The sequence below is a fragment of the Oncorhynchus keta genome, chromosome 26, assembly GCF_023373465.1.
Source record: "Oncorhynchus keta strain PuntledgeMale-10-30-2019 chromosome 26, Oket_V2, whole genome shotgun sequence".
NCBI classification, from domain to species: Eukaryota; Metazoa; Chordata; class Actinopteri; order Salmoniformes; family Salmonidae; genus Oncorhynchus; species Oncorhynchus keta.
The window spans coordinates 23,603,166-23,615,152 of NC_068446.1; the positions used below are offsets into that span (position 1 = coordinate 23,603,166).

Sequence of the window (11,987 nt, forward strand, 5' to 3'; positions counted from 1 at the left end):
GCCTCCCACATACCGAACACCGCGAGGGGATGGTCTGGTACCGCGGGGAGCCGTCCATCATCCCACCACAGCAGATTGCCAAAATATCTGCACTACTCATCTCTGAGAGTGTGTGCGTTTGTGTTCAAGAGATTGCTTTCCTGCACACCAGCCTGTGTAGTTCCTTCCTACGCAGTGCCTAGTGTAGTCAAGGTCAGTCCAGACTCCCAGCCCAGGGAGAAAGGGACAGAAAGAGCTCGGAGCGGCTACCAGAGCTTCACTCTCCTCCCAGGCTCAGTCTTCCTGAATCACCCCTGCCTGGTCTGCTTTTCAAGTCCCCTGGACGCTCCTCTCTTACAGTGCCTTCCATCTGATAGTCTGTCTCTCAGCGCAGCACATCTCACACACACACATACTCTACACAGTACGCACACACCCAGTCCCCTGCCAGCCTCTACCACTGCAATTATTTATCTTCAGTCCCAGGAGCCAGTGAGCTGTTGCCTCTGACCTCTGCCTACGTCTCTTCCCTCTCTATGCCGGGCACATGCAACAGAGGATAATCAAAAACCCTTCTTATGTAACCTCTATATAAGCTTAGGTGACTTCACACTCAGGGGAGAATGCAGCATGTATTTCTCTGTGAAGCACAACATGGATGCACAGAAGCAACGGGTAACTACACTGTATAATACATTCCATTGTGAATTGATCAGGCATGTTGAATTCCCCAGCTCTATTTGTGACCAGGTTCCCACAAGGTGTTCACAGGGTAATCACCGGCCTCTCTGTTAGGTCACATTGCTGAACGCCTTAAGCCTGTAAGCACGCAGAGCTCCTTACTCAAGACGTCACAAGGAAGCACAACTCCACTCAACCACCAGCCCCTACCTACTGCTCTCTACTGAGCAGGCTTCTCCAGTAGCACAACTAGCTTACATCACATGTTTCACACCACTCGGAGGCAAAAGAGCCATGGAAACCAGACCTGTATGAGTGTGAAAGAACATGTCAATTAAGGTTTAAAGTAGGTAATCCAGTCACTTACACATAACTGAGCCCATGTCGAGGTCTTCCTGTCTGGACCGAACCAGACCGCTGAACACTACAGTCCTGCCCTGGGGGCTCCAGCTGTGGTTATGAAAAACCGCGCAGAGCACCACGGAGCAGATTCCTTACAATGTGTGTGTCTGTGAGTGTGTGGGTGCATGTGTGTGTGTTCTGTCAGGGCTCTCGCCAGAGGTCTGAGTTCAAGTCTTGTGACCAGTGGAGCACAGGAGACTGGCATGGTTTACACCAATATCCTCAACTATACCCTGAGGCACTGGGGCTTCCCTTTCCTCCCCCACCCAGCCCAACATTCAGCCTCTGTGCTGTGGAGTACTGTGTGGACAATGTGCGTCAGGAACACAGCACAAGAGGCACTGCTTTTCCTCCTGGCTGTAGCTCATTTACTGTCCTTGTCTCAGAAGCCCTTTCTCACCCCTCCCTCCCAAGACACTCTCATTGGCGAAGGGCACGTACTTCATGAGAATAATAACACACAAGAACATTATCAGTCATACTCAATCATACTAAGTTACACCCATGGGCATGGCACTTGGTGTAAGTTTGTAGAACTGCTATTGTAGCCTACTGTCTGACATTCTTTTAACACTCATTCACAAATCTGCGTCAACAAAAATGTTTACCTTGTGCTGTAAGAACTTAACCATTACGTCATAATGTGTCCATTTAGTGTCAAAGTGATGACCAATATGTGTGATACTATAGTCTTGATGTTTGTCACATGGAATAGGAGCCAGTGGCCTTCCTGCTTTAAAAAAAAATGCATAATACACAGGTCTGTATCTTAAGCTTACCTTTCCACTGGTTGATAAACATAGATCACTCTCGCTAGCTAATCTTAGGACACGGGTCTATTCAGAGACGACTTTAATGACAGTGATAGGCCTATATTTGGCTTTAGTGTTTACCTCTGCACGCACCTCCCATACACATCTACTACAATAAACAGCGCACATAGGTACAGTGCACATCATCTGATATTGCCACATTTGCCATATAAATGTAATAAAATATATATGTAAAAAATTAAAGATGCAATGTACCTACTTTCTTTATGGATGACTTTGTGATACGTCTCCACAGACTATGCTCAGATAGTTGGTCTCCCAGGCAGAGAGAATGGGTCTCCACAGACTATGCTCAGATAGTTGGTCTCCCAGGCAGAGAGAATGGGTCTCCACAGACTATGCTCAGATAGTTGGTCTCCCAGGCAGAGAGAATGGGTCTCCACAGACTATGCTCAGATAGTTGGTCTCCCAGGCAGAGAGAATGGGTCTCCACAGACTATGCTCAGATAGTTGGTCTCCCAGGCAGAGAGAATGGGTTGGTCTCCCCAGAGAGAATGGGTCAGACTATGCTCAGATAGTTGGTCTCCCAGGCAGAGAGAATGGGTCTCCTATGCAGACTATGCTCAGATAGTTGGTCTCCCAGGCAGAGAGAGAATGGGTCTCCACAGACTATGCTCAGATAGTTGGTCTCCCAGGCAGAGAGAATGGGTCTCCACAGACTATGCTCAGATAGTTGGTCTCCCAGGCAGAGAGAATGGGTCTCCACAGACTATGCTCAGATAGTTGGTCTCCCAGGCAGAGAGAATGGGTCTCCACAGACTATGCTCAGATAGTTGGTCTCCCAGGCAGAGAGAATGGGTCTCCACAGACAGACTCCTGTTCCTAAGTGGTGTTGATGTGCAGGAGGTCACCAGTTCAGATGTTTTACTCACAGTGATTATGTCATGTGCGAAGAACTAGTGGCTTTTGCGAAAGTGTTCACCCCCTTGGCATTTTTTTTTTTTGTTGCCTTACAACTTGGAATGAAAAAGGATTTGGGGGGGTTTGTATCATTTTATTTACACAACATGCCTACCACTTTGAAGATGCAATTTGTAAAAAAAAAATATTGTAAAACAAACAAGAAGACAAAAAAAACAAAAAAATCTTGAGCGTGCGTAATTATTCATCCCCCCCAAAGTCAATACTTTATAGAGCCACCTTTTGCATCAATTACAGCTGCAAGTATCTGGGTTATGTCTCTATAAGCTTGGCACAACTAGCCCATTATGCCCATTCTTCAAGGCAAAACTGCTCCAGCTCCTTCAAGTTGGATGGGTGCCGCTGGTGTCCAGCAATCTTTAAGTCATACCACAGATTCTCAATTGGATGGAGGTCTGGGCTTTGACTAGGCCATTCCAAGACTTTTAGATGTTTCCCCTTAAACCACATGAGTGTTACTTTAGCAGTATGCTTAGGGTCACTGTCCTGCTGGAAAGTGAACCTCTGTCCCAGTCTCAAATCTCTGGAAGACTGAAACAGGTTTCCCTCAAGAATGTCCCTGTATTTAGCGCTATCCATCATTCCTTCAATTCTGACCAGTTTCCCAGTCCCTGCTGATGAAAAACATCCCCACAGCATGATGCTGCCACCACCATGCTTCACTGTGGGGATGGTATTCTCTGGGTGATGAGAGGTGTTGGGTTTGCGCCAGGCATAACGTTTTCCTTGATGGTCAAAAAGCTCAATTTTAGTCTCATCTGACCTGGGTACCTTCTTCCATATGTTTGGGGAGTCTCCCACATGCCTTTTGGCGAACACCAAACGTGTTTGCTTATTTGTTTCTTTAAGCTTTTTTCTGACCACTCTTCCGTAATGCCCAGCTCTGTGGAGTGTACAATTTAAAGTGGTCCTATGGACAGATACTCCAATCTCCGCTGTGGAGCTTTGCAGCTCCTTCAGGGTTATCTTTGGTCTCTTTGTTGCCTCTCTGACTAATGCCCTCCTTGCCTGGTCTGCGAGTTTTGGTCGGCGGCCCTCTCTTGGCAGGTTTGTTGTGGTGCCATATTCTTTCCATTTTTTAATAATGATTTAATGGTGCTCCGTGGAATGTTCAAAGTTTGGGATATTTTTTTAATAAACCAACCCTGATCTGTACTTCTCCACAACTTTGTCCCTGACTTGTTTGGACAGCTCCTTGATCTTCATGGTGCTGCTTGCTTGGTGGTGCCCCTTGCTTAGTGGTGTTGCAGACTCTGGGGCCTTTCAGAATAGGTGTATATATACTGATATCATGTGACAGATCATGTAACACTTAATTGCATACAGATGGACTTTATTTAACTAATTATGTGACTTCTGAAGGTAATTGGTTGCACCAGATCTTATTTAGGGGCTTCATAGCAAAGGGCGTGAATACATATGCACACACCACTTTTCCGTTTTATATTTTTTTTTTTTTTTTTTAAGTCATTTTTTTCATTTCACTTCACCAATTTGGACTATTTTGTGTATGTCCATTACATGAAATCCAAATAAAAATCCATTTAAATTACAGGTTGTAATGCAACAAAATAGGAAAAACGCCAAGGGGGGTGAAGACTTATGCAAAGCACTGTATATGTTCAGTTCAACAATATGATCTTGAATCACAGTACTGGCATTATCTATTCTAAACCACTATGCTAATGAAACAACTTAAAAAGACTAGAAAAGCAGCAACACCTGCTGTACAAGGAGAATATCGGAGTATTTGTACTGTTTGTTTTTCGACTTAAGGTCAGAGGCAGGGAGTAAATTCCATCTTATGACATCACCATGTGGCTCTGTCAGCAGAAAGCTGGCCTTTGCCATTGGGACATGTGCTCTAAAAACATGAAAAAGACACCCCCATATAAAAAACAAACTCCTCATGCTTGGATCCGGAGATCACTCTTCCTGTCGCCCTGCCCGCTCTATCCGCCCTCTCAAATGCTCCCTGGACCGTCACTTCTTCAGTTCTGAAGCCCACCCAGCCCTTACCCCCACCCTGCTCTGTCATCAACGAATGACAGAGCAGCCACATACTTCGAGCTCACACTGCATAGGACCAGTGCAGTAAGGCCAGGTTCTCCTAGTGTCACTGGCGTCTGTCAGTCACTCCTCCCTCTAGAGAATACACACACACACTGCACACACATAGGGAGATTGATGAATAGTATTGTATATGTGAGCTCTGAACAGCACCGTGCTGGTAGTAATGAGGTCCAGGATCACACACACTGAGTCAGATACCCACACAGTGTCTTTTATTGCTTCCTGCTATTGTAATGGGGCTCACACATATATATCTGCATGTCAACACAAGGTCACCCTATTATTGAAAGATACATATTGGAATGCATCTGCTAATCCTCACAATTAATATTTTATTCTCTCGTTATTGCAAGGACATAACCAACCAAGTCCAAATAGCATATACAGAATTTATTTCACATTTTATTTGACATAAACATGTTGATGAACAACCCTACCCTAACCATAAAAAATATGTGGAAAAAGCTCGGTTCAGTGCCATTTCAATTATACATTTGTATATATATAAATGAGTAGTATATCGTCCCTAGTTCAGAGTTGTTGTGAACATCTGAACTATTACATTGTGGCAGTGAGCCCCAGTTATCAGTGCAGGAGCAGAGCATGCATCAAAGCTCTCAACCGTGAGAAGCACTGAGGATAGGAAATCGACTCAAAGATCAGGTATTGTCACACCCTGACCTAAGTGTTCTTTGTTTTCCTTGTTATTTTGGTAAGGTCAGGGTGTGACATGGGTGATGTATACGTGTTTCTACTTGTCTAGGGGTTTTGTATGTTTATGGGGCTGTTTCCTTTCTAGGTGTTTATGTAAGTCTATGGTTGCCTAGATTGGTTCTCAGTTAGAGGCAGGTGCTTATCGTTGTCTCTGATTGGGAAGCATATTTAGGCAGCCATGTTCTTTGGGTATTTTGTGGGTGATTGTTTCCTGTTGTTGTGCTACACGGGACTGTTTTGTTGCCAGTTCACGTTGCTATTTGTGTTCATGGTCAGTTTTCCCTATTAAAACATGGACACCTACCACGCTGCGTATTGGTCCGATCCTTGTTTCACCTCTTCGGAGGAAATCTGCCGTGACAGGTATGCTGTGACTGCACACAATATACTGCAACCCCTTGCGAGATAGATTAAGGATCTGGTCAAAAAAATAAAAAATCATCTGCAGTGCTATGGATCATGAATTTACACTGTAGCCTTGAGGGGTAATTCTTCTCACAAACAATGCCCTATCGGGGGTGAGCAAACCTTCCCAATCACCTTCAGAGAGGAAAGGGTTACAGAGGTCAAGGTCACAGAAGGAGAATGGGGAGTAGTAATCCCCAGTACTCCCTCTGTCTGTCCTAGCCTTACCTGACCTGACTTCTGTCTTCTACCTACATGCCCTGTTTTTCCAAGCCTGCTGTGAAGCTTGACCCTGCTGATCTGAGGGCCACCCTGAGCCCTTGAAAACTGGAGCAGTAAGTCCATATGAGAGTTCGAAATTAGGCCAGACTCTAAAAATAGATTTATGACTCAATGGGCTATTGTTCCATTGTGTTACTATGAGCACCAATCAAATACTGGCCAATGCCCAAAGGGGGCTGTGCGAAATAAGACAAACGTTTTCCAAAGAGCCCCTTTCATGTAAACGAGGGACAAATGGGAAGCAGTGTGAATACAGCCTACGTCATAACAACAAGACTGGGCTGGCTGGGCAACAAGACCAGAGCTGTTATATGATACCAGGAAGATCTATGGCTGAAACACCTACCTAACCTTAAGATATGTTGACAACCTCTGAGTGAAACAAAATCCAACAGTCTATGATATGCCGACAGATGAATTGCACTCAATGAATGAACATCGAATCCCTCCAATCAATCCTTTATGATTCCACATCATCTAAAATCCAAAAACGGAGATAAAGTTGATGGCATTGTTGTGAGGGAATATGATTTCAGAAGTCAGAGGTGAGGAAGGAAGGCATCTGATCAGGACGTTTGAGATGATGAACACCAGGGCTGCTGTTCCAACAGGAGAGAGGATGACCTCCTGACCTTTCCATTGTTCACCTCTCTGCATATGGGATAGAATCTGGACTTTTTATATATCTCCTTCTGTGCCAAGGAAGACTTATGAATGGACTATCAGTATTACAGAATGACATGGCACACGCGCTCATGGTGGCATCTGGTATTGATTTTGGAAGATAGCAATGGCCCTTTGGCTACTAAGAGGATGAGGGGTGGGGACATAGATAAAGGGAGGGACAAAACAATGCTGCTTCTATTTATCCATTTAACTCTTTATGATGTACATAGAGTCTCTCAATAGATTCATTGCTTAATGTAAGAGGATATAGCTACTACAGTGCCAGAGTTACAACAAAATGAATGACAGACAAGTAAGCCAACATTCATCCTGAGAGAAACCATAAACATGCTCACACAAAATACATAACGTCTAGGATCGAGGTCTGTGCTGTAGAGCCAGTGGAACATGTACATTGTCACTGATCACTTGGTGAGAATCTGCCAAGAATGGTTACTCATCTGTGGAAAGTATGTTTTAAACTAAATGCCTCTGAAAACCACAAAGTGATTACACTGACATTTTAATGCATTTTCCAGCCTTGGTGCCTTTACGATTCCCTGTCAGCTGCGTCTTTAGTCTGGGCTCATGTTTTGATGTGGTTGTATTTTCTGTTTATATAGGCAGTTTCATTTCCCTGTGTTAACCACATAGTATGTGTCTGGGGCCAGCCTTGAGTAGCCAGACCATGCTAATCCCGTTAGTTCAATTAGCAACGGATGACCGATGCCACACATTCCCATTGTTCTACTCTACTAAATAGTGCAGAAGGCATCCTGAAATGAGGGTTACTGCTACACAGGGCCAAAATCTTTGCACACTATGAGGTTAAGAATTTTACTCATGTAATACTGAGTTTATATTTCCCTATATGATTTGGAGATTGAATTAGATATCCTTGGGATGTGTAGTGGAGGATTGCCCTGTACACAAGAGCCATTGCACTACTCTAATTCCTCGGTTTGCGAGAGGCAACAAAACAAAACATACTTGTGCCTGATCTTTTTTTCCCTGAAAACTATTTGAAGGACCATTTCAAGTCGGTTGTGTAGTTTCCTGTAAATATCATTTGTTTGGAAGAGCTGTGAGAGGACGATGGTAATATAGGAAGCCACTTGAATTCTACATCATTTCTATCAAGAATTATTCATAAAATCCATACACCGTTACCCTAGATTACACAGCCTTCACACTCCGGCAACTATGTTGTCACCTGCCACCAATGAGAGCTCAGATAAGGCTTGCCTCTTTCGCTTTCTTTCTCTCTGAGTCATGGAGCCTGTTACAAGGTGTAACTGCAATAATATCTCTGATGTAGTGCTGCTGACATCAGCTGCCAAGCTCACCATTTCCCACACACGGCTTTTAATGTCAAATATGTGATTGAATCTGCACAGCTCCACATCCCTTACAGATGAACAGAGGGGTGTGTCTTTGATTTTAAATAAATCAATAGAGAATAAATGCCACTAGCAGAATAACATTACTATTGTCCGTCTCTTGTGTAGCAAGGCAATCATCTTCAGTATAGGGGAGCTCATTATGAACCTTTAATTAAAGGACACTGTTGGGACCGTTAGGTCCGGTCGGTATAATAAAGTGTTATGATGACAGCAGTCTATAACGCTCACCATATAACATGACACTGACAATGATTCAATTATGGTTAATGAGTAATGGGTGTGATAGTGAAAATAATTGGGGGTCTGTGATAAGTTGGGGGCGTGAGAGATGCAAACAGCAACACAGGAGAGGCCGTTTCCATAAATCAATAGGGTCAATGCACACAAGCCTGGGCTATCTCAGTTTCTATGGTAACTGGCTGTATGGTCCCCTCCTCAATAGATGGCTGCTGCCTGACTGCCTCACGAGAGCAGTGATAGAATACACTCCGTAACAATCTCCAGCGTGGCACAATGACCTACTTCCTCTGCCCAGCCCGGAAGACCCGGATGTAGAATATGGAATGAAGGAGAACAAGAGGAATTTTGAGAGGAGGAGATAGGAATCTAAAGAGATGTATACTAGGTTGTGCTGTCTTCTGTGGCTAATAACAATTGAGTATCATAAAATATGTAATGAAACCCATAGACACCGATAAATACTGTATATCTATCTATCTGCATGATGATACACATATTGTCTCTAAAATGTGGTTATAGTGATTTACAATTAAACTCATAATAAGTATAGGATGGGATTATCAGAGAATAGAAAAGTCATTTTCAATATATGACAATCACACTTTCTGATGACACCCACTCACTGTGATGTGCTGTGACAACTAGTTATTACACATCACACCAACCAGCATGGAATGACAAGTCTGACTGGAGTGGAACATGATGTGTACATTATAAATTTACTCAAGAATAAAATATAAATCCACAAACCAGATCCCAATTTTGGGTGGCAGGTAGCCTAGCAGTTAAGAGCATTGGGCCAGTAACCAAAAGGTTGCTGGTTCGAATCCCAGAGCAGCCTGGTGAAAAAACGGTTAATGTGTCATTGAGCAAGGCACTTAACCCTAATTGCTACTGTAAGTTGCTCTGGATAAGAGCGTCTGCAAAATGACTCAAATGTCAAAAATGTAAATGAGTAGTCAATAACAACATGCTACATGGTTATTTGTGTAAGGCTGACTCTGACCTTGAACTGTTTCAAATGTAAATTGTGTATAAATTGCAACAATTATGATCAGCCCAAAACTGACATTTCTATCCGTTTAGACCAAATATTCACACATGTATCTCTATAGTCAAGCATTTCATATCTCGGCATCTCTGAACATGCTGTCTGGAATAGGGAGACCATGCAGGGAGCAGCTGCTGGGTATCCCCTTGGCTGATGCCTCATGGAGGGATAAAGACAGGACACTCACCGACATGTGTGATGACACAGCCCACACGTTGCTGGAACTCCTGCAGAGACATCTCATCTTCTATCAGACAGCAGAGCATCTCAGGGTGTGGGCAGCATCTGCTCTCCTCTCTCCCCTCCTCTTCTCTTCGGTCCACTCTCCTTCGTCAATCCGCTCCCTCACCGGAGCATGAAGCACCCTCCTCACACGATGCTTCCCAGTCCGCAAGCACCTCTGAGGGATGATGTGAAAGAAGGGAAGCAACTTGAGGGTCTGAGGATACCTCTAACTCCACTGAAAATATCTCTTCATGTCAAAAAATGACAATACAATGTAGCATAGTATGTGTGTGTCATTAATAACGGATACTCACACACACACACACACTCACTGGGTGAGCCAATCAGGAGGATTTCATGGTGCTTTCAGGCAGATGCTTGGCTTGCTGTAATAAAGGCTGAGTCAGACACCAGGAAGCAAATCAGAGAGCTGCTACCTGCCTTGGGGAGATAGGGGGCTAATGAATTCACTAACACAAAACCTGGAGATATAGAGCCACTGGAACGGAGCTAAAGTACCTCATGGGCCATGACGAAAACTTTGTTTCAAGAAAATGATTTAATCCATTCTTATTCTTATTAATAATTATGAAAATTATTATTGTCTAAATGGCAGACAATATAACAGAAATCCAATTATGATATTCAATAATATTATATCAATTTAAAATATAATATTGTAAGTGAAGGATTTGATTTTCAAGTCATCCATTTTAATAATGGGAATATGTAGGCTGAAATTGGCTACTAGCATACAAAGACTAAAGATGTAGATATGACTATTAATACATTTAGCATTACTATTGGAATGTCATGAAAGAAAGCATCATCAATAGGCTGTTTACCCTTCTTTTTGGTTTTGAAACCCCGCCCAATAACGGCAGCCCACCCCTTTACTATTCTGTCCCACATTTTGATGAAATCCAGCCAAGAGATGAAATGCAAGCCAAGAGCATTATCATCTTACCACATGCCAGTGCTCTTGTGACCGTGGCGATTTCCTAGGAGGCGATTGCCTAGGAGATGAACATTGAGAAACCGCTCAGCAGACAGCTGCGCTCCCACTCCATCACCACTGGAGACAATCATGTGACGCACAGCTGGTCGTGACTGGTGAAGAGAGGCATACAATAATATCAGAATGAAAATGTGTAGGCTATAGGCCTACATATTATTTTAACTTATTTTTCATACATCATTCCTAGTACAACAGCAACGACCCTCTCTAGGGTCGATGAAGAAAAGATGGAGGAGAGGAAGCCGCTTCTGACTTTTGAAATGCTACTGTCGCTCACCTCTCCGATTGTCGATTCAGTCAAGGTGACTAGAAGCAGCCTTGTTTTGGTTAATTGTGTAAATGAAGAACAGAAGAATAGTGCGATGCTGTCATGGCGACACGGTCGATGGTGGTTGGAACAGCGCGCTTGTTTGAAATGGAAAAGCGTTACGGTAGCTATTGATAAAGAAGATCATCAAGGCGAAGCAGCTTCTTTACAAGCGGGATGCACTGTTGAGCTTTACATCCCGAGGGGTTCGTGCTGATTGTACAGAGTTTGTGGCAGCTGGTTAAATGGTGTCCCTTCAGAAGCCAAGAACAAGATGCATGTCAAGAGAAGTGCAGTATTATCAAAAGGAGACGAGAATATGTGGGAGGAATGGAGGGAATATGAGAGGCAGAAGAGGTCTAAGAGAGAGAGGGAGAGGGTGAGCTTGAGTCGGGTTATAAAATGGCGTAAAAAAGGAGAAGGAGAATGGTAGAACGTGCAAGCAGAGTGAGCAGAAGACAGGAGCAGAAATGGAGGTGAATGAGAGAAAAGTATCGGAGGTGGTAGGTGTGGTGAAGTTCTCTGAGCCCGAGGCGTGCACTGAGGGTCAGGATAAAGATGAGTCTGACAGTCGGAGTGAAGTTTTTGGAAAAAGTGGACCTTTGCCTTTTGGCGGATCCATTTGTGGTTTCGGGGTGGGTGAAAACAGAGTTGGGTGCTGTGGAATCGGTGAGGGTAACCAGGAGTGGTCTTGTGATAATTGTTTGTGTTTCTGCTGGTTAGAGGGAGCAGGTGCTCCACATTAACAGAATGGAGGCAAGAGATGTGAATTGTTTAGCTCTCAAGA

The 11,987-nt window shown here is 43.8% G+C and overlaps 1 protein-coding gene across 12 annotated transcripts in view; it reads right to left on the reverse strand.

Moving 5' to 3' along the window:
• LOC118359114 (guanine nucleotide exchange factor DBS-like) overlaps positions 1-11,724 on the reverse strand; it is a 73,254-nt gene extending 61,530 nt beyond the window's left edge. For 4 of the 12 annotated variants that reach the window (XM_052480396.1, XM_052480401.1, XM_052480400.1 and 1 more), the window contains exons 1-3: positions 10,843-11,724; positions 10,192-10,261; positions 9,838-10,050 (exon numbers count right to left, since the gene is read on the reverse strand). In XM_052480396.1, the coding sequence (XP_052336356.1) occupies positions 9,838-9,916 (79 nt within the window). In that variant the 5' untranslated portion in view covers positions 9,917-10,050; positions 10,192-10,261; positions 10,843-11,724. Of the gene's footprint in view, positions 1-1,027; positions 1,250-9,837; positions 10,067-10,191; positions 10,262-10,842 lie in introns of those variants that run through there. The other 8 variants (XM_052480403.1, XM_052480402.1, XM_052480404.1 and 5 more) reach the window with 5 other exon arrangements.
• Between the last annotated feature and the right edge of the window lie 263 nt (positions 11,725-11,987).